This window comes from Pan troglodytes, chromosome 11, assembly GCF_028858775.2.
Source record: "Pan troglodytes isolate AG18354 chromosome 11, NHGRI_mPanTro3-v2.0_pri, whole genome shotgun sequence".
Lineage (NCBI taxonomy): Eukaryota > Metazoa > Chordata > Mammalia > Primates > Hominidae > Pan > Pan troglodytes.
The window spans coordinates 60,596,170-60,623,439 of record NC_072409.2 but is presented as its reverse complement, the minus strand read 5'-3'; the positions used below and the strand labels follow the sequence as shown (position 1 = coordinate 60,623,439).

The window sequence follows — 27,270 nt, the reverse complement described above, 5'->3', positions numbered from 1 at the left end:
TGAATCATCACTGTTACTAGTCCTGGGTCACAGAGCTGTCCCTTGCTGGCTTCCTTTACCACTCACACCTTTGTGGTCTCTTCAGTGAGCTTCCCTCAAATTACTCAGGTTGACTGTACCCTCTGTTTCCTCCTTCCTGCCAGGATCTTGACTGGTGTAGTCAGCAATGTGTTTTTACATTAGTAAGCACTGAACATTTCTAAGATTTTCATTTTCAATGTTTCCACCACAGTGTCTGCTAGCCAATGCCCTAACATTCAGCGCCAAATGCTGCCTAAGAGTAAAATAAAAAGCAAAATATTCCTCAATATGCCAGGCTCCATTCTGAGCACTTTACATAAATTAACTTATTCAATCCTCAAAGCAGCCCCATGACATAGGCACTGTTACTAACCTCATTTTACAGATGAGCAATGGAGAGAGGCAGAGAAAGTACCCAGAAAGAAAGAAGTCACAGTGTGATCATAGAGTTTAACAAGATAAAAGTGTTGGCATCCTTTTGTTTTAAACAAATCAGAAGTCACCACATCATTTGAAGAAAGGCAATTAACATGTTTTGGATGTCCAGCACTGTATATACCAATTATTTTCATAACCAGGATATCATTCCTCCTCCTAAGAATCCTAGGAGGGAAGCTTTTTATTCCCATTTTACGGATGCCAAGAGGCTGAGGCTCAGTAAGCTGACTGAGCCAGCAGGTGGCGCTCCACCAGGGGTGTCTGACTTCCCTGTCGTTCACAAGCTGTGCAGATGCCAGGTGGAAGCCCAGTGGGAGGCTCAAGGAAAAGAGCCTGAGCCTCACTGTATCTTCAGAAAATGGTCTGTTTTCTTTCACTTGCCCTAGAGATATCATTGAGGTCAAAACAGACAAGTGAAACGTAAGGGAATTAGCAAAGGCTTTTTTGTTGTTGTTGTCGTTCAGAATATTCTTTGACTCTCCTTTCTCTTCCCCGTCACATTCATTTAGCCTTCAAGAGTTGTCAGTGCTGAAAAATCTCTCAATTCTACTGCCTTTTTCCAATTCCACTGCTAATTCAGTATTACCCTCATTATGCCCCCTCTGTAATGTCACAGCTGCTTCCTAGGGGTTTTCCCACCTGCTATGCATTTTCTTTGTACCCAACTCATTTTCCACGTGGCAGCTGGAGTCATCTGAAAGTGCAGCTGCACACTTCTCCCCTGCTGGCTGACCCACATGATTCAGCAGGTCCAAGCTCCACATCCTGCATCCACACTCTTCCATCACAAACTCCCTTAGCAGTCCTGGTCTTCACTTCAAACACCCTACTCAGCCTCTTGCCTTTGCCTGAACCTGCCCTGTTTCTTTCTCCCAACAGGGGTCTGGCCATGGAGAACCCTTGCCTTCCTACCCTGCACCTCCACTTAACTAAATTCTTCTCCTTCTTGAAACTCCTGCTCCAGTGCACTGTCCCTATTCAGTCCTCTCCAATTTCCTCTCCTCCTCCCTGCGCCTCTCCACTGCACAGCTTGTCCTTCCTCAGCAGTATTTGCCATATGCAGAACTAGCTTCAATGTAGACAAATAGGAACTGAACCACCATAGGACAGGGTTTATCCTTTCTTTATGCCCTCTTGGAAGCTGGCAGATAAGAGACAGCCAACCAACTCTGCTCAAGTGAAATCTAAGTGACAACTGTGATTATTAAGAGGAGAGCCATGGTGTGCCAAGAGAGAAATAAGGGAAAGGAGGTAATACAATGTCTGCTTTTCTGGCACATGCTACAAAAAGCTGAGTTTCCAGCAATTTGTAAATTATTTTAATCAGAATGTGTTGAGGTTAAGGTGGCAGCTCTGAAGTTACAGTTCCTGCGTCTATATTTCTTTCATTAATCCAGACTGTACAGGCAGATTCTAATGAGCCTTCCCACACTAAAGACAAAAAACATACAGTATTCAAATGAATCTAGCAAAGAATTTAAACCAGTATGCATTATGCAGTGCATTCTATAAAATAGTTGGTCTTTAGGATTGATTCAGTTCCCTCTGGCAACAGTAACTTTTAGAAAAAGATTCACAATTTGATTTAATGAAAATGAAGCCCACTTACCAATACAGTAGCCTGTTGTCATCTTGATTTCAAATAGTGCAATGCTGGCTGTGTTTCCCTGTCCTAGTACACCTTCTATTAAAATCTGCACAACATATGGGGAAGAAGGGGAGTTAGACTTCAAAACATCATGTTTCCTTGGTTCAGTATTTCAGCTATTAGTCTGGAGCTGTTCAGCCACTTAAGGCAAAACAGGATTGTTAGTCTCAGCTAATTGCTATTGGATACCAATTTCACTATGGACTTTACTAAAAGAATGTGTGTGTATATATGTGTGTGCATGCGCATGTGCACATAAACTCATACATCAAAACTTCAAGGTAAATAAGGCATCTGATAGAAGCTCAGAGTCAGCTGTCTTTTCTTCTCTTGCTATCCCAACCACCACCACCTTCAGTGCTTGTGGTAGCACTTGTGGTCCTGTTTCTGAAAGTAATCACTTTTTCTCCTGTGGTTTTAGCCCTATATTCTGCAACTATGCTGGCAGATTTAGGAGGTGATAACTGCTGGGAAGAAGTTGTTAAAGAGAGAACTCAGAGCCCCCATGCTCCATCCTCAACCACTGACTGACAGGGAAGGACTCCAAGCAGACAGTGGGTATTGGAGAGTAAAGTATTTCAAGCCTTTCAAAGAAGTGGGATGGGATAGGAAATTGAAAGACGGATTAGGAATGGGGAATATTTTCATGATGGCTCCATTGTGTCCCCGATGAAATATTTTCAATAAACATCACACTTCATGGCCAGGTGTGTCTGGATCCCATCCTCCTTCCTTATCCAGTCCACACCCAGCTTCACCTTACATTCGCTACCTTCCTTTTCCAGGACTCCCAAAGGAACAACTTCCCTCTTTGAAAAGGAAATGGAACATGTCCTTTAAGTATCTTTTCTCTTTTAAAGTATTTTCACTTTCCTTTTATTATAATCTTTTGTTCAAAATTTGTAGCAAAGAAATGATTAAGAAGATAAACAAACACATAGCACACACAATTTAGAAGGATGAAATAAAATTATAGAAATGAGAATACTCCCTAAAGCCATAGAAAATCTATTTTCATTGAAGAGGTTGATTTAAGCCCCATTTAGATTTTTACAGAAAGCTCATTTAAATAGATGGGAAAGAAATCTGGGAAGAAGCTCTTTTAAGGAATAAACAAAATGTTAATTTCCATTGCTAATATTCTTCTATGGTATGTATCTTATGAAACATCACGTCATAATCCAGGAGATAACTAACCTCCATGTCAGAAGTTTTCATAAGATTTTAGAATAGTATAAAGCAAAGATAATAGGCCTTATGTCTTTCTCCTAAACTCCACCTACCTTGAATTTCTTGGAACTGTTTTGCAAATCCAAGCTGGCTATGAGCCAGCTGTCTGAAGGTTCCTTAGCTGACCAAAGCAAGCGATCAAAGCTTTCATCTTCAAATCTCATGTAGAGGTTCAGCTGGCTGGGATCTGACAGAGACTCCGAAGATGTGGTTATCTGGTAGACCAAGCGGAGGCAGCTCCATTCCTCAGCCTGTAAGTCAGGACTTAGCAGCACAGCTTTCTCCCCCTGCTTGCCAAAGGAGGTATCCACATAAATGTAATGGCCTGGAAAGAGAAAGGAACACAGGAAAAGGATCAATTTTTGTTTGCAACCTGGAAAAATACGTAACTGCAGTTAAGTAAATCTCTGGGCAGATAAACCTGCAGATATATTTTGTCAACCCACTGAAAGTTGCCTGAACACTGGATCACTGGCCTCTTTTGAAAAAATTACAAAGCACTGAGACCATGTTACCAGATGATGACAACAGGCTGGAGCTGAGTGGTGCTGCCTCTTCAGAGGGTGGCATGTGGTCTCCACTTTGCCATAATTGCCATCAGTCCCTCTTCACTCCTCACACTGAGTGTCTCTGCTTTTTATTCTTTTACACCAGGCCCATTTAGCACATTGCATTCATCTCCCTGGTCCCCATAGGCATATGTGTCTGCAGGCTGAGGGACATCAGAATCAGAAGAGCGGCATGACTGAAGTCAGAATAACTGGGTGGACTCAACCTTCTCCTTACATAGCTCTCCCCATTACCTAATGTTTCAATCTGCATTTAACTTGCATCATTATGTAGACTGAATTGATTTGGTTACCTAAGCCTGGATCTTGGGACCTAGGCAGAAAAAGTACATTGTAAGCTATTTTTTATTAAATTAGGAATAAGACTTCCTTCCCTTGACTCTTCCATGACCAAATTTCATAGTTCTGAGAAATAAATGAGGAAACACTTGCAAAACATGTAGCACAGGGCTGGGAAAGCACTGGACACTCTGGGACTAGCAATCGTCCTTCCTTCTCCTCTATCCTCACTTCTCCTTTCGGATTCCCTGCTTCCTCCTTTCTCCTTCTCCTCCTCTCTTCTGTCTTCTTATTCCCCTTTCCCCATCCTTCTCCTCCTCCTTTCCTTTTCCTCTGTTTATTCTCCTTCCCTTCTCCCTCCACCCTCCTAATATTGACAAGTGCTTTCTGCTGGCTGTACAAGATATGAAAAGCATTTCTATAAAAGTTGGTGGGGCATTGAAGCCAAGAACCTTAACTCGAGCCTTCCAAACCCACCTCTGGCCATCTGGTTTCCTATGTCAATGATCCAATTGCCTGTGGGTCTTTGGGGACCTCCTGGGCCTTTCTGGACTGCAGATTCTCATGCTTTCTCGGAGGGCCCCACATTCATGGCTGTCATTTAACCTGCTGTCTTTCGTCCTGTGGCTTCCACCACGCTGCGTCTGCACTTCGGTCTCCCTAACCCTAAACTCTTACTAGAAAGGATCTGAAAAGCCTCTTTGTTTTGCTTGATGTTCTTCAGCCTGTCCTCCCACGCTTGTTGTCTCAAATGCCCATCCCAGCCTGGATCCTTATATCCGTGGCGAGTACCGACAGGCTAACTGGAGCTCAGATGACGGCCATCCTCACATGAGGGACACAGTTAGGGCATTGTCTTCAGGGATCCTTTCTTGCCGACTGAAGGATTTCAAGATCAAGATCTAACTCTTGCTGGCAATCTTCTTAACATAGCAACCGCCCACTGGGTGCAGATAGCAATTGCTTCTAGATGCCAACCCAGGCACCCTTGTGGAGAAATCTGGCCCTTGCAGCAATTGCTGACACCACCATACCTCCCACGTACAGGCGACACTCACTGCAACTCAGGCCCAAGTGCTGTTCTAAGTGCTTCACGTGCATTTCCAAGGTGAAGGCCTTGTTGGGTTTGACTATTCTAAGCTGGGGCTCTTGAGGCCAACCCTTTTTGGATAAAAGTGCTGCTTCTTGTGGCATGAGGAATGTATTAGCACCATCCTCTTTCCCCACTCTTTGCTACTGCCCCAAAAGAAGGGACTTCAAGCAGGCTGGATTGGGGGAGATCACGTGAGTACCTCAAACCTTTTCCGAAGAAGTAGAGAGTTGGGACATGGAGTATAAAAGAGGAAAGAAACAAATAAAGACCTTGCTATGTCCTATCAACATTCATATCAAATACCAACTTTGCTGCCATGGGAGGCTCAATTTTCCCTGGGTACTTCCCCAGCCTCCCCTTTTCTCTCCCTCCCCTTTTCCTTTCCCCACTCTAGAAAGGGACAACTCAAAGCAATGCTCTTAAAGTTGAGCCCAGAGTCACCTGGATATCTTGTTCAAATACACATCCCCAGGCCCACCCCTTGAGTTTCCAATCCAGTAGGGCTGGGGTGATGCTGCATTTCTAACAGATTGCATTTCTTGGATGTTCCAGGTGATACTGTTGCTACTGGTCTTTGAGAACTGCTCACTTACAATGTATGGACAGGTAAATAGGGTTCATTCTCCAGCCACCTCTCATCTACCAAAGAAAGTGCAGGCTCCTGTAGCATGTAAAGGAGGCAGGCAACGGTTCTGCTGGAAGGTACAACTCGAATTTAAGTGAATGTGTGTTAAAGCAGGTGCACAGAGTCCATCTGCTGGTGATTATCTTGGCTTTTCAGTGAGTGCCATAAAAAAATTCTCTTGACATTCTCTCTCACCTGATCAGATTTTACTATAAGCTTATGCTAATGTTCTCTTGTCAAGAACCTTTGAGAGCACACACTATATAAAATGTACTATTTTCCTAGACCTAATAATTAGCCCAAGCACCGCCCACCTCCACTATCACTGCCAACTTTAAGACTAATTTTCTAAATTAATCACTACATTTTCCAGGCCTGCTCTGGATACAGCCTTAGAATCCTTCTAAACATAGTGCTCCATGTAACCACTACCAATCAATCTGAGTTGGCACTTGAGTTGAAACTACTTGTTTTCTCTGCTTGTGGCTTCAGTGTAGGGGTATATTTTGTGGTCACGTTATAGCTAAATTGAACTAGAAGGAACACGATATATTTTGAAGAAGTTTTAGAAAATATAGGATGAGGAAGATATTAATGTCAAGGATGTTGCCTTTCCCTGCCTTGTCACTAAGAAAATTGCTATTCTAGAATAAATGTGTGAGTTCTTTTTACTTAAAAAGAATCATTTTACCACCGAGTGAATTAACGAAGTTTTCTTTGGGTGTAAAATGTTTTATTTATTCCATCTTAATCAAATTGATATTTGGAAGTTAACTTTAGACATAATTCGCATTCCATAGAATTCACCCTTTTAATACAATTCAGAGGTTTTTAGCATGTTCATAAATTTGTGCACCATCACCACTATCTAATTCCAGAACATTTTCACCATAACCCCAAAAGGAAACCCTGTATCCATTAGCAGTCATCCCTCATTCTCCCCACCCCTAGCATCTGGAAACCACAAATCTACTTTCTGCCTGTCTGAACTTGCCTATTCTGGAAACTTTATATAAATAGAATTATATAATATGTGTCCCTTTGTGACTAGCTTCTTTCACCTGGCATATTTTCAAGGTTCATCCATGTTGTAGCATGTATTAGAATTTCATTCTTTTTGGGGGCTAATATTCTATTTGATGGATTACCACATTTTATTTATTCATTCATTAGTTGATGGACATTTGGATTGCCTCTCCTTTTTGACTATTATGAATAATCCTGCCATTAACATTTTTATGCAAGTGTTTTTGTATATAAAAATTTCACTTCTCCTAGGTGTATGCCTAGGAGTGGAATTGTTAGGCCACATGGAAATTCTATGTTTAACTTTTTGAAGAACTGCCAAACTGCTTTCTCAAGTGGTTGCATCATTTACATTTCCACCAGCAATGTATGAGAGTTCCAATTTCTCCACATCCTCACCAACACTTGTTATTGCCCATCTTTTTTTTAATTTTAGTGAATTGATGTGAATTGATCTCTGATTATGCTTTTGATTTGCATTTCTCAAGTGACTAATTACGTAGAGCATCTTTCATACGCTTATTGGCCATTAATATACATCTACTTTGGAAAAATGTCTGTTCAAATCGTTTGTCCATTTTAAAAATTGGGTTGTCTTTTTATTGTTGAGTTATAAGAGGTTTTATACATTCTGGATAATAGATCTTATCAAATAGAAAATTTGCAAATATTTTTTCCCATTCTGTGCTTTGTCTTTTCACCTTTTTTTTTTTTAAATGGAGACGGAGTCTTGCTGTGCCGCCCAGGCTTGAATGCAGTGGCGTGATCTCGGCTCACTGCAACCTCCGCCTCCTGGGCTCAAGCAATTCTCCTACCTCAGTCTCCTGATTAGCTGGGACTACAGGTGTACACTGCCACGCCCTGCTAATTTTTTGTATTTTAGTAGAGACGGGGTTTCACCATGTTGCCCAGACTGGTCTCGAACTCCTGAGCTCAGGCAGTCCGCCCGCCTCGGCCTCCCAAAGTGCTAGGATTACAGGAGTAAGCCACCACTCCTGGCCTTCTTTTCACCTTTTTTATGGTATCCTTTGAAATATAAAATTTTTAAATTTTGATGAAGTTTAATTTTCTATTTTTAGTTTTTTTTTTTCTGCCTTTGGCATCATAGCTAAGAAGCCATTCTCAAATTTAAGGTCACGAAGATTTACAGCTATGTTTTTTTCCTCAGAGTTTTATTGTTTCAGCTTTTACGTTTAGATCTTTGATCTAATTTTTGCCCGTTGAATTTTCTTGCCACCATTGTTGAAATCAGTTGAGGATAGATGTGGGGTTTATTTCTGGACTTCTCAATTCGATTCTATTGATCTATGTTTATTCTTATGCCAGTACCACAGAGTCCTCCTTACTGTAGCTGTGTAGTAAGTTTTGAAATTGGGAAGTATGAGACCTCCGACCCATACTCATTTTCAAGATCATTTTGACTATTCTGGGTCCCTTGTATTTCCATATATATTTAAATATCAAAATGGGAATAATGTAGAACACCATAAAGTTCACTGTTTTAACAGTATTCCTTCATTTTTCTTGAATACATGCTCCTGAATGTTATAAGCCTTTGGTTAATTTCCAGAGCTCTTAAAAAGTTGATTTTGACCATTTCTTTTGCTGTTCTCATTGCTTTTATGGGGAGAGGATTCTCTGAGGTCCTTACTTCACCACTCTTGCTGACATACTCCCTTTTCTCATCGTTTAAAACCAATAAGAATACAAAGCAGTGCTTCAGAGATGTTAGAGTAAACAAAACAAATGAGAAAAAGGCAAAGAAGGGCAGAAATCACAGGGGGATTGGGAGGTTGACTGTGATGCATCAGGCCAGGGATCTGGGGGAGATTTACCAACCGCAGTGTTGGAGAAATGGCATCAGGAGGAGAGGGAAGGATCCACTTCAAATATGGCTGCCTAGGCAATTGGAACTGATTTACTAGACATTTATTAGAGATGATAAAATCTTTATAAAGGGTCAGAAAAGGGCCATAAACTTCCAAATAGATTTTTTAAAAAAGTAAGTCAGCAATCAAAAACAATCATTAAGCCATCTTGCCAAAAAGTACAGACTCCACGTGCCCCAGGGTCTGAACATGTCTCCTTGTCACATGCAGGCATCAGAAAACAACAGAAAAAGCTTTTCTGTTTAAGTGAAGTCAAGCCATAAATAACTGAGTCTTGAAGTCATGTTCAATCGCTGGACACATCTGCATGGCCAGAACTCAATGTATCGATAACTTCCAATAGCCATGGCACAGCATGGTAGGTCTAAGTCCCACACCATCACTGTGGCAGCATGGTCAGGGCACAAGTCACAAGGGGCTTCTTGGCACCCATGGAATTCTGTTAGCTAATGAATGCCTAATGCCCCGTCCTTCAGGTGTGATAATCATGCTGGGGTGACTGTGTGGTACAGTGGACCCTACTCAGGATTTGTAAATTATAACCTAGGTTTAAAACCTTATGACACACACATAAACTGAATCACTGGCTTCTTTATTTTCAAAATGAGACTAATAAAAGAAGAGAGCCACTTTACATATACATTCAATATGTGGAAAATCAATGTACTTAGAAAAAAACAAACCAACTAAAAACAACCCAACCACTAGTACTACAACACACACACATACGAAATATGTTTTTCATATGAATAGCCACTAAATGGAGTCTATTTCATCTAATGTTTAAATAAGTATATACTTCCATGCAGAAAGAAAACTTGGCCGTGTTGTACATAAAAATGGCATAATACGTATAAAACCATGTACACTGTACTCTGTAATTTAAGGAACTCTTAAGAGCAATTTTGACAATGTATAATTTTCACGTTTTGTGCTGACTTTAGACTGTAAAACTGAAGTGAGATATGACTTCATATCTATAGGGCTGTTGTGAGAACCTGATAAAATGATGTACAGTCATGCATCACTAAACGATGAAGATAGGTTCTGAGAAATCATCACTGGGTGATTTTGTCATTATGCAGGTATTATAGAGTGTACTTCATGAACCTAGATGGAGAGCCTACTACACATGTAAGCTATATGGGACAGCCTATTACTCCTAGGCTACAAACCTGTAACAGTATGTTACTGTACTGAATACTGTAGGCAATTGAAACACAATGATAAGTACTTGTGTATCTAAACACACCTAAACATAGACAAGATATAGTAAAAATACAGCATAAAAGATAAGAAATAGTACATCTGTATAGGGCACTAACTTGCAAGTGGTGTGGGTGAGTCAGTGAGTCAGCAGGGAGGGAATGTGAAGGACTAGGCTATTACTGTACACTACTGTAGACTTATAAACACTGTATACTTAGGCTATTCTGAATTTATATAAAATATTTTTCTTTCTTCAATAATGAATTAACCTTCGTTTACTATAACCTTTTTACTTTATAAATTAAAAAAATTTTAACATTTGACTCTTTTGTAACAACTGTTAGCTTAAAACACAAACACACTGTACGGTACTGTATAAAATATTTTCTTTCCTTATATCCTTATTATATGAGGTTTTTTCTGATTTAAATATTGTAACATTTTTTACTTTTCAAACTTTTTGTTAAAAACAAAGACACAAACATTCACATTAGCCTAGGGCCTATACAGGATCAGAATCATCACAACGTCACTAGGCTATAGGGAATTTTCAGTTTCATTATGTTATGGGACTACCATCATATATGCCCATCGTTGACCAAAACATTATGCAGGGCATGACTATATATAAAGATGCTTTGTAAATGGTCATGTTAATTGCTAATTTCTGTTCTCATCATCAAAGGCAGGAGTTTTTAGTTATTGCAGAGACAGAGAGAAATGTATATTGCCTTCTTACTTTTTTCCAATATGGATCAGAGAAGATATTTGTTCAGGTAACAGACCAGCAGCACATTTTCAGTGCTGATATGAGAACAGGCCTCATTCGTTTCACTTTAATTGGCCCTTTGATGTTAAAGTCTACAACTTTGTGCTTTTAGTGCTGGGCCCATCCTGGCTAGCCATGCTAAGCAGTCTCCCTCCTCACAGCTAAGCTCCTCTGGTTCTTACCCAAGGCTAATCATCATTTCAAGTGGAATCTGGCATATTTACTCCTGATGTGATTCTGGCTGAAATCTGATGACGCAGGTCTGACAGCAATGCCTACGTCTGTCTTTTGTTTAGAGCTTAGTGCCTTGCATATCTAAGACAAGGACACTGCTTCTTTTTGGCAGCTTCCTTCCCAGGGCTGAAGTCTAGTCCCTGAACTCAAGTGAGGATCTTCCCACTCAATTTTCTGAATGCCTTAACTGTCTGCCTCCCTGGATCAGGTCCTGCTGTGGACACAGTATGGTAGAGTGGTTGAATGTGGCTATCACATCAACTTGATGTTGGTTCAAATCTTGGCCACGCCACTTAGAAACAATATCACTTTGGGCAAGTTAATTATATTATCTGAAACTCACTTTCTTCTTTGGTAAAGTGAGGATGTTAAAATACCGATTTTGTAGTCTTTTAAACAAGATTAAATAAGATAATGTAAGTACTTAGCACAGGGCCAAGTTCTTAATAAATGTTAGTGCTCCTATGTCCAGTTAGATGATCCGCATCCTCTTCTGATGGTTACCCCACCTCGTCATCTCACTTTGGACCTCCTTGATACCAATTGCTATTGTTCTACCTGCTGCCCGTTGTGCTTGTGCTCTCTCTCTCTCTCTCTTTCTTTTTGGCAGAGTCTTGCTCTGTCACCCAGACGGGAGTGCAGTGGCGTAACCTCAGCTCACTGCAACCTCCACCTCCCAGGTTCAAGCGATTCTCCTGCCTCAGCCTCCCAAGTAGCTGGAATTACAGGCACCCGGCACCACACCCGGGTAATTTTTGTGTTTTTAGTAGAGATGAGGTTTCACCATGTTGGCCAGGCTGGTCTCGAACTACTGACCTCAGGTGATCCACCCGCCTCGGCCTCCCAAAGTGCTGGGATTACAGGCGTGAACCACCGCGCCTGGCCTGCCCTACCTTTCTGACACCAACTTCTGCCCCCTATGTAGAAGATCTTCCAAGTATCTGTGACTGGATCTATTCTCCCTAGTGCCCGCTCTACTGCTATGGGCATGTCTTTTTATGCTATGACAGTCATCTCTGGGATCTACTAGATAATCAAAGCAGCCTGGACAATAATACATGCAAAGCATCCAGCAAATGTTCATGAAGTTTCTGCAAAGAACAGATTTCTATCATGGAGAGAAGATGCCTCTGTGGAACTGCATCCTCAATTATGTATAAGCCATCAGCTTACATTGTGAAGGAGTGTTTTTTTTTCTTTGCATATCAAAGACTTTCAAAAAAATGAAAAAGTCAAATTTCTCAAAATGTATAGAAAATACAATGGGTATGGGGTTCTCAAAGTTGATCGTGTTATTAGAAAATAAATAATATAGCACTCCTTAAATGTAAAATGATTTTTTAATCTTTGGGACTATTAATATCTGAGTTTTTTTCTCAATTAATCAGATTCACAATGATTTATAAATCTACTGATTACTTCTGGCAGAGAATGGTCTGATCTGAAACTATGTAAGAAAAAAATCACAAATATTTATGACTCACATAAAGTATTCTCATCTTCTGTTTGAAGTTTCCAATTTTACTATTATTTTGTGTTGTTTAATAAATCGCTAATTATATAAATCATAATTTTAATAAAATGATGAACATAACTTTTAAGACTTCAGCTCAAGTCATCTGGTAAGAAACAAAGATTCAAAAACGACTAACATTTGTTGTACTCTGGGTACTAGATTCTTCGCACATGTTCTTCTCCCTTAAGCCTGTCAAATGATCCTATGATGTAGAAATTGCCACTTTACAAATAAGAAAACAGAGATTGACAAAAATTAATTCACCAGTTCAAGGAAACAGCTAGTAAACCAAGCTGAGGCACAAAGTCCATGCCTTTTCCCCTGCACCAGGCTGTCTCCAAATATTTCCTTTTCTGCCTCCTTTATTAATTTATCTTTTCATAATATCATTTCCTTACAGCAGGAAAACAACCTTTTCTTCCTTTTCATTATAGTGGGATCCTGAAGGTATGGATAAATCTATATGGACTTTCATCTGGGCTTCTCCACAAATATTATTTCTACTGATAACACAATAATCTGATTAATTTTTCTACTGCAGTGCCTCAAATCTAAAAGACTTTTAAACATGTCAAGATTTCTAAAATTAGGGCATGTCTTACAATTGATCTATAGTGCACCTCCCCACTCCCTAAAAGGATGTTAGCAAATCTATGGTGCAACTTAGAATCAAGGAATACAAAATAAGATTATTTCACCTGCACTTCGGTTACTGACTGCTGTCAGAGACCCCACAGGCTTGGGCTCAGAGGATGCTATCAAATATTACTGGTAAATCCTGCCAAAGGGTGGTAAGTGGGGCAACATGAAGATAAAGGGTTACAGAGCCACCTGCAGAAGGGTAGCACTGGTGGTCCAGAGACCTCTAGTTATCAGCTTGTACAAGGCACAGTCCATAGTTTCAGTCCAATGTCTTAATAAGTATTTACTAACTTGCAATGTGTACATGTCATGAACAATCCATTTCCATAAAGTGTATGGGCCCCCCGTTGCCAGACAACAAGGTACTTCATATCATGTAACATAAACAAGTCCATCGGGCTTCCAAATCTTCCTGCTGAATTAGAAAGGGTTTCCCCATGGAGTTTCGCAAGGCATATGTCTTTTCAGTGCATGTTTTTTATGGGAATGGCTTCTCTTCACCCCTCTCCTTGCCATATGAAGCCCCTAATATGACACAGATTCAAGAAATTTTTCATTTTCATTCAATGAAAGTACATGAAACTCCTGGCTTTTGGTTAGTTTCCATGGATAAGAGGATGAATGAGACCCAAGAGGTATAAGCTTACATCTAAATCTCCCCAGAAGCCAGCATACTGAGGATGGTTGATTTGCAATGCAACTTTATAGGCAGGTCCCACTTCTAAAGTGTGGTGGGCAAAATTATCTGTAATTGAAAAGGAACAACTAGATACTGTCATCCTATTTTGGTCCCAAGCGGTAAGAAACCCCTCCTAGAATGAAACCTTCTCTAGACCAGCAAAGAGGCTCTTGCACTGGGGAAATATAGCTTTGCTTAAAGAAATAGGAAAGCCTGCATTTATAGAGCAGCACAAAATTACCACGTACAAACTTCCAAGCTATCCCAACACACAGGGTCATGGGTGGGGTAAGTCCTTTCTTCCTGATGTGGAAATTGAATTTTCGGTGTTCTCAGTATTCCTTGTCAATATCATTTGCCTCAGGAAATTCATTACGCAATCTGTCATTATTATACAATACTTATCTCCAAAAAGAAAAATTTCTTCCTTTTCAAATTCATTTATAAGAAAAAATTTGCTCCTCTCACAAATAAAGACAAAGCTTGGCCGACAACTACAGAACCTCCAGAGAACCTTAATAGGGTGAACCTGGACGAGACCTTGATGTCTAATAAAGGGATCTTGATGAAGATTTTTTTTCTCTAATGCCACTTAGGATGGAAATGGAAGAAAACAGTGAGGCCTGGGGAGACGCCCTGAATAGAGTGTCACTATTGATTAGCAATATCTGCCTGGTCCTGGGAGAAGACCACATGGGACAGATCATGTCCGACTTCTTCCTTCCTAGTTGACTCAGAAACTTCTCCCACATCTGGGGTGTTTGGCTTTTGGGGAGTAAGGGGAATTTCTACAGGAAGGTTGTGACATTTTTCACCTTAGAGGTGGCCCTTATTTATAAAATCGCATGGCAGCAGCATCAACATCGTGATCTTGAAATGTTCTTTTCCTCTGGATTCCTTGATCCCCCCCTTTAATAGTTTGGCCCCTACCTTCTATCTGCTACTCCTCTATCTTCTCCATGGTATTCTCTACCTTTGTTAGTCTCTTACTTGTTAGTATTTCATTGGGTCTGGGTCTAGCTTCTCTACTTTGATGACTCTTCCTTACCATAACAGTAACTAATTGCCTCCCTAATATCCATTCTCTCCTGCTTCCTCATTACAGAACCCCAATTTGATTGGGGCTGGCAATATGCCCAGCCAAGAGAATGACATTGCTGTGCCACCTTTGCCTTTGGGGTAGCCAGTGACTAAGTTCTAGATGGAGAAAGTTGTTGAATGGGGCTTTCAGGAAAGCTCCTCAAAGAGGGGGCTGACTCAGCTAGTAGGTTTCTTTTGTCCTCTCCTCTCCTCCCTCTTTCTGTCTGAAGTGTGCATGCGATGGACTGGAGTTGCAATGGCCACTTTAAGAACAGGAGGTGACTAGGGTGAAGAATTCATCTTAGTTAGCCTGGGCCTTGCTTAGTTTTAAAATTTAAAGTCCCAGTCTGGTGCAGTGGCTCACACCTGTAATCCCAGCACTTTGGGAGGCTGAGGTGGGAGAATCGTTTGGGCCCAAGAGTTCAAGACCAGCCTGAGGAACATGGCAAAACCCCATCTCTACAGAACATAGAAAAATTAGCCAGGCATGGCACCTGTGGTCCCAGCTACTCAGCAGGCTGAGGTGGGAGAATCACCTGAGCCTGGGGAGGTCGAGGCTGCAGAAAGCTGTGATTGCACCAGTGCAGGCCAGCCCAGGCAAGAGAGCAAGACTGTGTCTCAAAAAAAAGAAAAAAAAACTTTAAATAAATTACATTTAAAGTCCTACGTCCTGGGAACAGGACATGTTTTCTGGGGAAACTGACAGTGTTGTTCATCCTAGCAGGCAACCCTGAAAATGGACATTATCACTGTGAGTGGGATCTAAAAATAGCAGGAGCTGGGTTCCTGATCATATTGTTGAGTCTTCTAACCAGTCTGGACTTCCTATGTCCGCACTTTTCACTAGGAAAGAAAAACAACAAATCCCAATTTAAACCATTATTTAGTTTTTTTCTGCTACAGGCATCCAAATTACTTAACTGACTTCTCCCATGCCTTCCAGCTTCGTTTATACAGAGGTAATTCCCAAGTCTCTCACTCTGGCCTGATCCCCTATCACTTCCAGACTCATGTATCTTTCTGTTAGGCATCTCCACATGGACATGCCATAGGCACTTAAACTCATTCTCTTTCTCCCAAATCCTACTCTCCCAAATCTGAGAGAATGGAACCCCCAGCTGTCTAGTGATCAATCAAGAAATCTTAGTGTCTTCATTGATTCCTCCATCTCCCTCCAAAATTCTATCAATCTCAATAACTGAATTTTGAAAATTTCTCTCAAAGTCAACCATTCCTTCAAGTTCCTTCCTCTGATCCAGCTTACAAAAACTATCTTTTGTCTGGATTATTCCAATGCCCTTCTGATACGTCTATCTGCTTCAGTCTTGCCCCAGTCTAATCTAATCTCCACACTACAGCCAGAGTGTTATTTCTGTTATGCCAATCTGCTCACATCATTTCCCAGCCTAAAACACCTGAAGGGGGTCCCCATTGTCCTCAATTTACATGGCCTTGGTGTTCTGGCTCGCATATTTAACCACACCCTTTTCTGCAGCCTACATGGCAGCTACAGAATTTCTTTTAGTTCCTTTAAGCTAAGGTGCCAGGCTCTTTATTGCTTCAGGCCTTCCCACATGCTGTTTCCTTTATCTCGGATACTCTCTTTCATATCCCTTCCCTCCTGCATTCCATGCCACTACTGCTCACTTCCTTCTTAGCTCACTGTATACTTCATTATGGTCTTAGCCTAACATATCTACCATGTAAAATTGTGCAGTGTGCAACCTATACAACTGTACATGGTGGACCTGTTTAGATACTGCTTTTTTCAGGCAGCCTTTGCTAATCTCTACCTCCAAACATGGTTAGATGTCTTTTTTAAGTCTTCTTTTAATATCAGCATTATAACTTTAATTTTTATTTGTCTGACTACTTGTCCACATTCCTCATTAGGATTTTAAGCATATAGGGGTACCCACTATATCTGCCTGTCTCCTAGTATGTGCTTTCTATATTTTTAAATAAATGGGTAAACTTCTTCCTGATGGTAGGCTTGTTTTATCATGTTTATATATAAAGCTACATTAAAATTCTTTTTTATTATGGAGATCTCCTATTAGGTTTGACTTTCTTGCAAATTACTCAATTTGCTGTTATTCAAGGAAATATAATATTTAATGAGAACTGTAACTTTGCTGGCAACTCACACCACAGTTATTATTTTCACATATACCTCTACTGTTATATTTTCTGAAATACAAATTCTCACTATGTCAGGATACACAAAAGATTGTTGAAATGCACAATTCTCTGCCTTTCTGGGATGCAGAGTTTGTGGGAAGCATTTAGAAAATGTTTCAGTGTGTGACATTTCTAGATTAAAGAGAGCTATAGTTTTATCAGCCTCAAATTTCAAGGAGTCCCAAAGTGCAGAGATCAGCAATACATGGAGAAATGGTGAGGTCAGCATTGCTTAGCCGTCTTGAATGCCATTTTGGTTCTCCCTGACAACAGGGAAATTATCCTCATATCATAGCTAACACTGCAAAAGTAGTCTTAAAAGATTACAAAGCATTAAGCCTGGCAAAAACAAAACAAATGCCAGGAGGCAATCTCCAGTGTAAACAATCTGCCAACATTTGAAACCACAACCACAGATGTTTGTTCCACCCTTTGTCATAGGGTCTGTCATAGGGTGTAGCTTTAAGCCCTGCTGGCCCAAGTGGCAGTTTTAGAAGAGAAGTTTACCTTAGCAACCAGCAACAGAAAACCAAGTGATGAACCCACAATGAAAGGTCACATAATATTTGGAAAGGGAGCTTCACTTTATATGGTATTTAACAAAGGATGAAAATATAAGAAAAGGCTGCATTACCTGATAGGGAGTGTTTGTTCTACCAAAGATCAGTTCTCAGAACACATTTTCCACTACATCATTTGTCAGGTAGGGAAGATATTCCTTCTAAACATAGAAATGTCCCTGTATTTAGGCCGAGTGCGGTGGCTTATGCCTGTAATCCCAGCACTTTGGCAAGTCGAGGCGGGTGGATCACTTGAGGTCAGGAGTTCGAAACCAGCCTGACCAACATGGTGAAACCCCATTTCTACTAAAAATAAAAAAATAATAATAATTAGCCAGGCATGGTGGTTGGTGCCTGTAATCCCAGCTACTTGGGAGGCTGAGGAAGGAGAACTGCTTGAACCCGGGAGGTGGAGGTTTCAGTAACCTGAGATCTTACCACTGCCACTCCAGCCTGGGCAACAGAGCAAGGCTCCATCTGAAGAAAAAAAAAAAAAAACTGTCCCTGTATTTAAAATACATGTGGATGATGATGACATCAGAAGATAATGAGTAACTGAATTCACCCTGCAAGTTCCCCAGGTGTACCTGGTATGAAAAAGGTATTCTCCTTCCATAAAATATGTGTCCATTCACAAGACAAGAGATGCTATCTTACCAGTTTTGCTAAGAACACTGCCGTCAGCATGGCTGAATATTTTTTCTCATGTATTGTGCAAGGCAATTCTGTCAAACAAAAGAGTTATATACTTTTCAGCTTCATTTAAGCAAGAAGAAAATAGGAGTTCCTATGAAAATTTCACTATAGTACAGATACATAAATATATATACACACACACATATATACATATGTGTGTATGTATGTATTGGTACACATATATATTTGCTTTGATTTGGACTTTCACATTTCAAGTTCTGCATTTTACATCTATTATAAAGGATAAAAGCAAGTAGGAACAAGAATATTCCATTGAAAAAGAAAACGTAGCAGTGGAGGTAAACACATTTCATTTCATTGCATTATAGAGAAGATATGACTTACGATGGTGGGAGCGTAAGATTAGAAATAAGAGTTTAAATGAAGGTAAACCTCATGATATCTGTAAAATGAGCAATCTAATCTAGATTCATGGATATAAAACATTTTTTTCTCCAAACATAATTGAATACAGAAATCCATCTATTAGCAGAGCAAAGAAGAATGGCTGTGATCACCAGGTAGGCCGAATAGTCTTATATAGCCATTTGTTGTCCAGGGCAATTTTGCCTATTAAGTCTGTTTCCTCCCAGTTAACCTTCCTTCCATGAGCCCCTGAAGCTTGATGTCTGAACTCAGGGATGGTTTGGAAACCCCTACTTAGGCAGTCTTGGGTCTTCTCAAATACTGCAGTCTAATAGCACGTCCTGCCTGCTCTAAAACTGACTCCTGCTCCTTCCATCTGTTTTTCCCAGTTTACAGATCTGGCTTGTGTATTCACTCTCTACATGTCTATGTAAGTAACCACATTTGCATTGGCTGAGAAGTCGTCACTTGCCAAATAGTCTTTATTGAGTTCAAGAGCCAACATGCTCTATGGTCCTTCTAATCCAGCTGTTCTCAACCTTGGCTGCACATGGAATCACTGAGGGAGGCCTTGGTCTGCAGTAAAGCCTACACACCTCCCCAGGTGATTCTAATAGTCAAGCCAGATTTGATAAGCACTCTTCTTATCTGCTTACTCTCCTCCTTCTATTCTAACACAGCTGGACTTCAGCCAGACCATACATTCGTTGATGGCAGGTTTTTGTCTATTTTACTCAGCGCTTTACCTTTAATGCCAAGTAGCATAATAGGTGTTAAATAAATACATGCCAAATTAATTAAGCAGTCTACCCTGCCAGTCATTTACCTAAGGTAAAGATATTTTAAAATAAAGGCAATAAATTTAAGTCCAAGAACAATAAACACTGAAAATGAAGTCCCCATTATTTGGAAATCTTCCTTAAGTAAGAAAGATAAATGTATGACTATGTGCCTAAGGCTTATGAGAAATAAATCACAGTAAAGTTGGGAGAAAACAAGGCAGTAGGTTTCAATAAGTTGGTTGCCATGGAGACTAGGGTTTTGATGACAATAACACTGATAGCAACTGTGTTCATTCCTGACCAATTTAGAGCACTTATCTATTCACAAAGCACTGGGGCATAATTAAGCCTCATAGCAACCCCATGATACAATTGGACAGTTATCATCCTTCATTTCCTAAATCAGGAAGGTCTGGCTCAGAGAGTATCTGCTGCCTAACAAGCAGCCAGATTCCGAATCCCACTCGGATTGCCAAATTAAGCAATTAAAAATACACAAATATGTTCCAAATATCACTAGGGACATACTTACACTAAAAAAATTATTTGATTTTTATTTGAAATTCAAATGTAATAGGGCATCCTGCAACCTCAGGTTCCAGGCCAGTTCTTTATCTGTGAAAAGAGTATTTTAGATTCAAAAGTCATGGTGGACCCTCTTGGATTAAATGGGCTGCACTGTGGCTCCTGCCTTCTCTCCCTGACTCTGAGATTAGGTCTTCCTGAAGGCTTTGCACATGTCCAGCTCTTGGCCTGTGACCTACTCCAGCATAGCAGTGGGCTGAGCCGAGCAAGAAAAGAGGGTGGCAAAAACCACACAAATGATGTCTCTCAGTGTTCCAGGGCCAACTCTCCATGTGGACTCTGTGGGGTTTATTTTTAGTAAGTAATACAGAATGATACATAATTCAAAGATACAAGAAACTGAAGCCAAGCCTTCCTCTTACCCTCAGTTTCTGGGACACCCTTCCAGAGATACTTTATTCATGTATAAACACACACAAACATATCTTTAGATATAGCCTTTTAATTTTTCTACAAACAGTTAACATACTATATGCAATTCTGTGCCATGCTGTTCTTCACTGAATATATCTTGGAGATGGTTATATTATCTATCTGTTTCTCTATCTAAAGCTTCCTCATATCTTTAACTGCCACATAGCATAGCTTTCCATTGTATAAATGTACCATAATTTAATTAATTGTTGCCCTTGTGATGCATAATTTTCCAATCTTAAGCTATTAAAAGCAATGTGGTGATAAATCTTCTTGTATTTAGGACTAAGTACGGATTTCTGAGTATAACCATGGAAGAAGACCCTCGAAAGGGAACTGCTGAGTTAAAGGAAATTGCCATTTATACTTTGGCTAAATGTTGCCACACTTTCATTCCTGAAGTTGTGCCAATTTATGTTGGTAGCAACAATGTATTAGAGCACTTTCCCCATCATCATAAATACAGTGTATGTTACTAAACTTTTTGATATTTAAACAATTTGATAGATAAAAAATGGTATCCCAGTGCCATTGTAATTTGGGTTTCTCTCACTATGAGTTAAATTGAACTTTTTTTTTTTTTTTTTTTTTTTTTTTTGAGACAGAGTCTTGCTCTGTCACCCAGGCTGGATTGCAGTGGTGTGATCATGACCCACTGCAGCCCTGAACTCCTGGGTTCAAGCAATCCTCCCACCTTAGCCTTCCAAGTAGCTGTAGCTGCAGGCATGAGCCACCACACCAGGCCAATTTTTAAACTTTTTGTAGAGAAATTTTAAACTTTTTGTCTCACTGTGTTGCCAAGGCTGGTCTTGAACTCCTGGCCTCAGGTGATCCTTCTGCCTCAGCCTCTCAAAGTGTTGGGATTACAGGTGTGAGCCACCATGCCCAGATGACATCTTTTTGTATGTTTAAAAGCTACTGATATTTTTATGTGTGTGTGTGTGTGTGTGACATCCTTGGCCTATTTTTTTAATTGGGTTGTTGGGCTTTTAGTACTGATTTACAAAAATTCTTTATGTATTAAGAAAATTAACTGGATATCTGTCATCCATGTTGTCATGTTCCCCTAGTTCATTCTTTTTTTGATTCATAATCATTTCAATGCAGAACTTAATGAGTTTTGAAAACACCTTCTATTTACATGAGTGTAAGACATATTTAGGTTAAAAAGGATCATTTTCAACAGCATACATGATTATCTCCACAACTATAACAGCTACCATTTGCAGGAGGACTTATTATGGGTCAAGTCATGTGCTAATCACTAAATACTAATTTATTTAAGTAATCACTGCAGTCCTATGAGAAATGTACAATTGAGTCATTGTACCAATAGTTCCTAAGATTTATTTGGACCTAAAGCTAGCCTGAAATAAAATTACTAAACCATATGGAGTTTGTATTTGGTGTATTCCCAACTTTTCCATCCAGCTTCTCTCCTCACCACAACATTTCTTCACTCTTTTCTCTTCCCCTCTCCACCCAGAGTCCCCACTCCCCTCCCCTCATATCTTGTATACATTCTGAGGAAGAGCCTATTTATAATTCCCTAGATTTTCCTGCCAGCTCTCAGCCAGTCCCTACTAGAGTGCACACTGAACAGCTCCCCAAAACTTGTAGAGCACAAAAGCAATTTTTAAGATGCAAAAAATTCAAATATGCATAAAATTAGAGCTACAACTCATTGATATGATAAAGGGCAAGGGATTATTTGCAGAAATGGATGACGTATGAAGCTTCATATTCTGAATGCACATGTTCAGCCCTGTCTAGACTGTGAAGAGCATCAGAAAGCCCCTCTGGAATTTGAAGCATTGTGAATTCTAGAGAACAAGTGCCCAGGATTTGGAGTCAGAAGATGCTGTCCTGGTTTACTCTCTCTGTTAACCATGAGTCCTGGGGTAATAGTGTAGCTGACAGAAAGAGCCTGGATTTTAGAATCAGGTAGCTCTTACTTAGAATAACAACTCAGCCAATCAGTGCATGATTTCAGGAAATGTAATCAACCTCCTCCAAGCCTTAGTTTCTCAGGCGTAAAATGGAGATAATAATATGAACCTCACAGAGACGTTTGTGTAAATTTAATAATATCATGCATGGAAAGTGCCCAGCACAATTCCTGGTGTAGTGTACATTCTCAGTAAAGCATGGTCTCAGATTTTACATCTGTCAAATCATTGTAATACTATGCTATCAAAATATTTTATATTTAAGTCGTAAATAGCAGTTTCCTCAAATTCTATCATTCATGTACCACTTTTGGGGTTTTGCCATATCTGTGCACCAATGGTACTAATATTACTTAATATTTTTCTTTAACTGTACTCATCTTTGAAAAATGTAGCATTTATTTTAGTTGGTTTCAGGAAAATTAGCATATTATCCATGAACTTGGGAGTAGTTGTACTGGTGAATCTAGTATGTTTAAAAATCAATACATAATTATTAAAATAGAAAACTATGGCCACATGCCCCCTGAAATAATCTCATGAACCACCATTGTATGCCTACTACACTTTGGAAAACACTCATTTACGTGAAAGTTTGTTATTATTATATTTTCAACCTTTCCTTTTCAGGACTTGGAAGCTAAGGCCCAGAGAGGAGAAGAAACTTGATCAAAGTCAATCAGACAATGCAGAATCGAGAAAAGTACCTGGACCTCTATGCCCATGCTTCTAGCAGCCAGCCTCCTAAAATACCTCTAGTTGAAGCCAAAGTTAGAATCCTTCTATGAAACTACAGGATTAAAATGGTGATTTTCTGAAGCAATCTTGTTTTTCTCCCATTGTTCTTACCTTTCTTCACCTAGGAGACCTAAAAGGCAGGGTTTTCTTCCCAGAACATGTCTAATAGTGCATACCTGAGATGACCCAGCTATAAGCCTTTCTTGGTTTAACTGTAGGAGCCCAGGGGTAAATGGAATGGAACCAAGGAAGGCAGAGAGATTGGGGTTGTCAACATCATATCCTGTTTAGAGACTTCTGTAAAAGTTGTCTGATCTTGTTTTACTTTCCGAACTAAACACTCTAAAGTGTGTCAAGACTTCTAGATGTTTCTACCCATTGCCTCCAAAAATTTAGATATGTTTAAATTCTATGCCTTTTAAAAAAAATCAAGAAATTCCTAAATACTCCCTAATTGAGAAATAATAAAATTTAAAAGTTCGTAATAGAGAGCAGTTTGGGGACCTACAGAAGTAGCAAGAGTGCAGGCAGCTCTGCAATGGGTTCTCTTGCCTTTGTTTCTAAGTATCAAACTCAGAAACCAACTAAGGGTTGAGGATGTTGCAGTAGATGCATGTTGTCTGTGCCTTCTTAGTATCCATCCCCCGACATTTCTGGTTAACAGTATCCTGGTTTTTCTTTGGAAAATCTGCCCTTCCTTATTTTCAGTCCAAATGATTTGAATGGGGCTGACTCTGACCCTTAACTCCCTTTCCAGGAATGGTTACATGACCCAGGCTTGACCAATCAGATCATCCAAACCCTTTGCCACAGTGATTGGTCCAGGGATACATGCATGAGCCAGCTCAGGTAAATGAGACTCAATTATAAGAATTTTGTTAGCGCAATTGGGAAAAAGAAGTTTTCTTTCCATGAGAACTATCAGCTATAAGAATGTTGGATGCTTCCATCTGCTGGAGTCCATGAAGAAGGTCCATGAAAATGAAGCCAGCACAACAACACAGAGCTAAGACATACAAAGAGATGGAGATTAAATTGAATGGAACTTTTAAACCCCTACATGCCCTTGAAGCCAGATATCCCTGAACTTTTAATTTATATTAGTTGATAAAGTCCTTCTTTAGCTTAAGCCAATTTGAATTAGAGTATTTTTCACTTGGGGTCCAAAAGAGCTCTCAATACAAAAGTCTGACTGAGTGCATGATGTGCTGGTTTCAACCTCAAGGGAACAGGGAAAGGGAAAGAAAGAGGCAGAGGTTGTGAACAGGACAGTAGAAGGTGGTCAGGAGACAAATTTCTGGACTCAACTTTGTCCCTACTGTGTGGCCTTGAATAGTGAGTTAACCGCTCCAAGCCTCAGTTTCCCCATCTGGAAAAAAAAGTTAGTGGACAGTCACTAGTTCTCAGACAGAACTCTGTAGCAGCAAGAGGGTAATGGGGATTGAGAGTCCCAGACTTGCATTCTGAGGGACTAGCTCTCCTCTTATCTATATCATATACCAGGTTTTCTTGTAAGGTTTTGTTAGAATGGGTCTCACTGTTAAAATGGATTAGCTGACCATTTCAGTTCTATTTATATTAAAGTCTAAATTGAATCAAGGCTCAGCTGGGGCCCAGTAAGAATGTAGTGCCTGGTTAATAATATTTTCTACTCTATGATAGGAGTTGGCCAGAAGCCAAGGTCAAAAACTCAATCCCTGGAGGGTTTATTTGCTTTCTGCAGACATAAAAAATTGTTAATAACTATGATCTGCATCCCCAATCTTGAGAGCTGTCTTAGAGATGTGGGTCATTGATCACAGAAGGGGCTGGGAAAAGGAATGTGGATGATTCCAAATAGTCATTAGCTCTGCCTTAAATGCCAATACAAACACCACTGCCAATGCTCAAGGCAAGCAACCTCTTCATAGCTAGAACACAGAGGGTGGTGTGCTTGAAGGCTTTTGTTTCTCCTCAAGACAGTGTAGAAAAAGCTGAGAAAACAAAGAGCACTTGTTTCACAATTAACTGCACAACACCTGATGTATATCCACAGTCCTCTAAATTAATATGGATTCGCTTTTCTTTATAAAGACAACATACACATTGTAGTGGAAATCGGATGGGAGGGTAATTTTTATGAAAGCATATAACAGTATTTTTATAAAAATATAAATTATCATTACAGTAAAATATATTAACTTCAAGGCAAGTTTTGACACTATATGCAAGTTTAAAGTATTTCAAATTTTTAAAAAGTGTATCTTAACAAATAAATTTTAGCACCAATTGCCAGAATTGTTGTCCACCACTATAGTCAAAACAATTTTCTTTTCTTTATTTCAACTAAAAATTGTGAATGGGACTAAAGTCTTTATGCAAATATATACTCCAATAATAATATTAATCTTGCCAACAGTAGCTGAATATTTAATTAACTTTAACAAACATGTTGAAAGATAATAAACTAAAAAAACTATTTTTCCTTATAGTCTCTGTATAACTAGGTGCTTTCTCATTAGAAAGCTTATTTTTTCAAAAGTATATATAACATAGGTAATTTATATTAATAAAAAATAAAAAGTTGTAAATTTCTTGAGGTGTAATTTCTCATGTTGATTAACTTCTGATCTCTATCATTTTGCTTACATGTACCATAGATACACAAAAACCAGATGGGGGGCAGGGTAATCAATCTTAGGAGAGGGCAATAGTTAAGTCAGACTAGGCAGAGTCAAGACAAGAGGCAGGCAGAGGGTTAGTTGAGGGCAAGTTATGAATGCCTCAGAACACATCTCAGGATTTGGAAACAAGCAGTAGTCTGGTCAAATCCAAACTGGGAAACACAGATGACGTCAGGATTAGACAAAGTCAGGAGGGCGAGACTAAGCTAGGCAGGAGTATATGTTGACACTGGGAAAAAAGATTCAGTTTTACCAGATGACAAAGAGTTTCAGACAGCACCTTGGATAGCTCCCTGGGTAAGAGGTACTTTGACAAAACTAAGACCCTAAGAAGTAAAGAATCTAATCTTCTAAGCTCCAGACTTCCCAGTTGGCACCACCCCTTGATGGAATGAACTTGGTCCCAAGAGCCTAGGGGAACAAGTTACAAGCATTCACTGGAGGACTTAAAACTCTAGGGACGGTGTCTATGCCCCCACGGTAAAAGGCTGTTGATGGTAATACTGAGGAGAGTTATTGTCTTCCCAAACTTCAGACAATTTGTTTTCCAAATGCCTTATCGCACCTAATTTGGGAACAGAAGATCATCCTAGGACTAGCATTGCTGTGAATGACAAGGGGCCCTGTAGTGTAGCTTTAATGTCTTAATGTTTACCCTTGATTTCTTATTGTCTATTTTGGGTTCTTATATTTACAGATTAAAGGAAGTGTGATATAGTAAATTATGTATCTGTTAGATGTAATAAAATTCTATATTAAAACAAGTTTAATTTTCCCCATCACTGCAATTTCAGAATAGTAAAGTTCATGATTTTTAAAAAATCCCTGGGTGTGACATTCATTCAGGCCTCTGTTGCCAGACTTTTCCCCTTTCTGGCCACGTACTGTTACCAGTGGAGAAAAGTTGCCTTCAGCTGACTCCTCACTAGTAGAGCCTAACAATTCAAGTTCAAAGATATATCATTTATCTCAACATCCTTTGGTTGTACTTGCCTTATAGTTTCAGTGGATCATAATAACTGGGAAGCCAATCTCATTCCAAATGGCTTATTCACTGAATTGAAAGCACATTTAGATTATTAATCAAGTTAATAAAAGATTTGTATAAAATTAACCTAGGAAAGGAATCAGGCAGAGGGAGGAAAATAAAGACATTGTTAGTGGAGTAAAGTTTAGGCAGGGGGTGAGGTGAGAAAAAAGAACCACTGGGGATACCTATCTAGCATGTGATTGTGACTATATGGAGCCCATGGCATGATGACGTGGAACCAGCTCTGAGTTCATTCATTCTGCAATATTTGTTGAGCATCTACTCTATATCAGGTACTGTTCTAGTCCCTGGAGATAGATCTGTAAACAAAACAGATTTTCATGGCATTAGTTATTCTT

At 39.7% G+C, this 27,270-nt stretch overlaps 1 protein-coding gene across 7 annotated transcripts in view; it reads right to left on the bottom strand.

Moving 5' to 3' along the window:
* MAMDC2 (MAM domain containing 2) overlaps positions 1-27,270 on the bottom strand; it is a 175,575-nt gene that overhangs the window by 107,488 nt on the left and 40,817 nt on the right. For all 7 annotated transcript variants that reach the window (XM_520065.6, XM_016960941.4, XM_016960939.3 and 4 more), the window contains exons 3-4: positions 3,391-3,662; positions 2,069-2,153 (exon numbers count right to left, since the gene is read on the bottom strand). In XM_520065.6, the coding sequence (XP_520065.2) occupies positions 2,069-2,153; positions 3,391-3,662 (357 nt within the window). The remainder of the gene's footprint in view (positions 1-2,068; positions 2,154-3,390; positions 3,663-27,270) is intronic.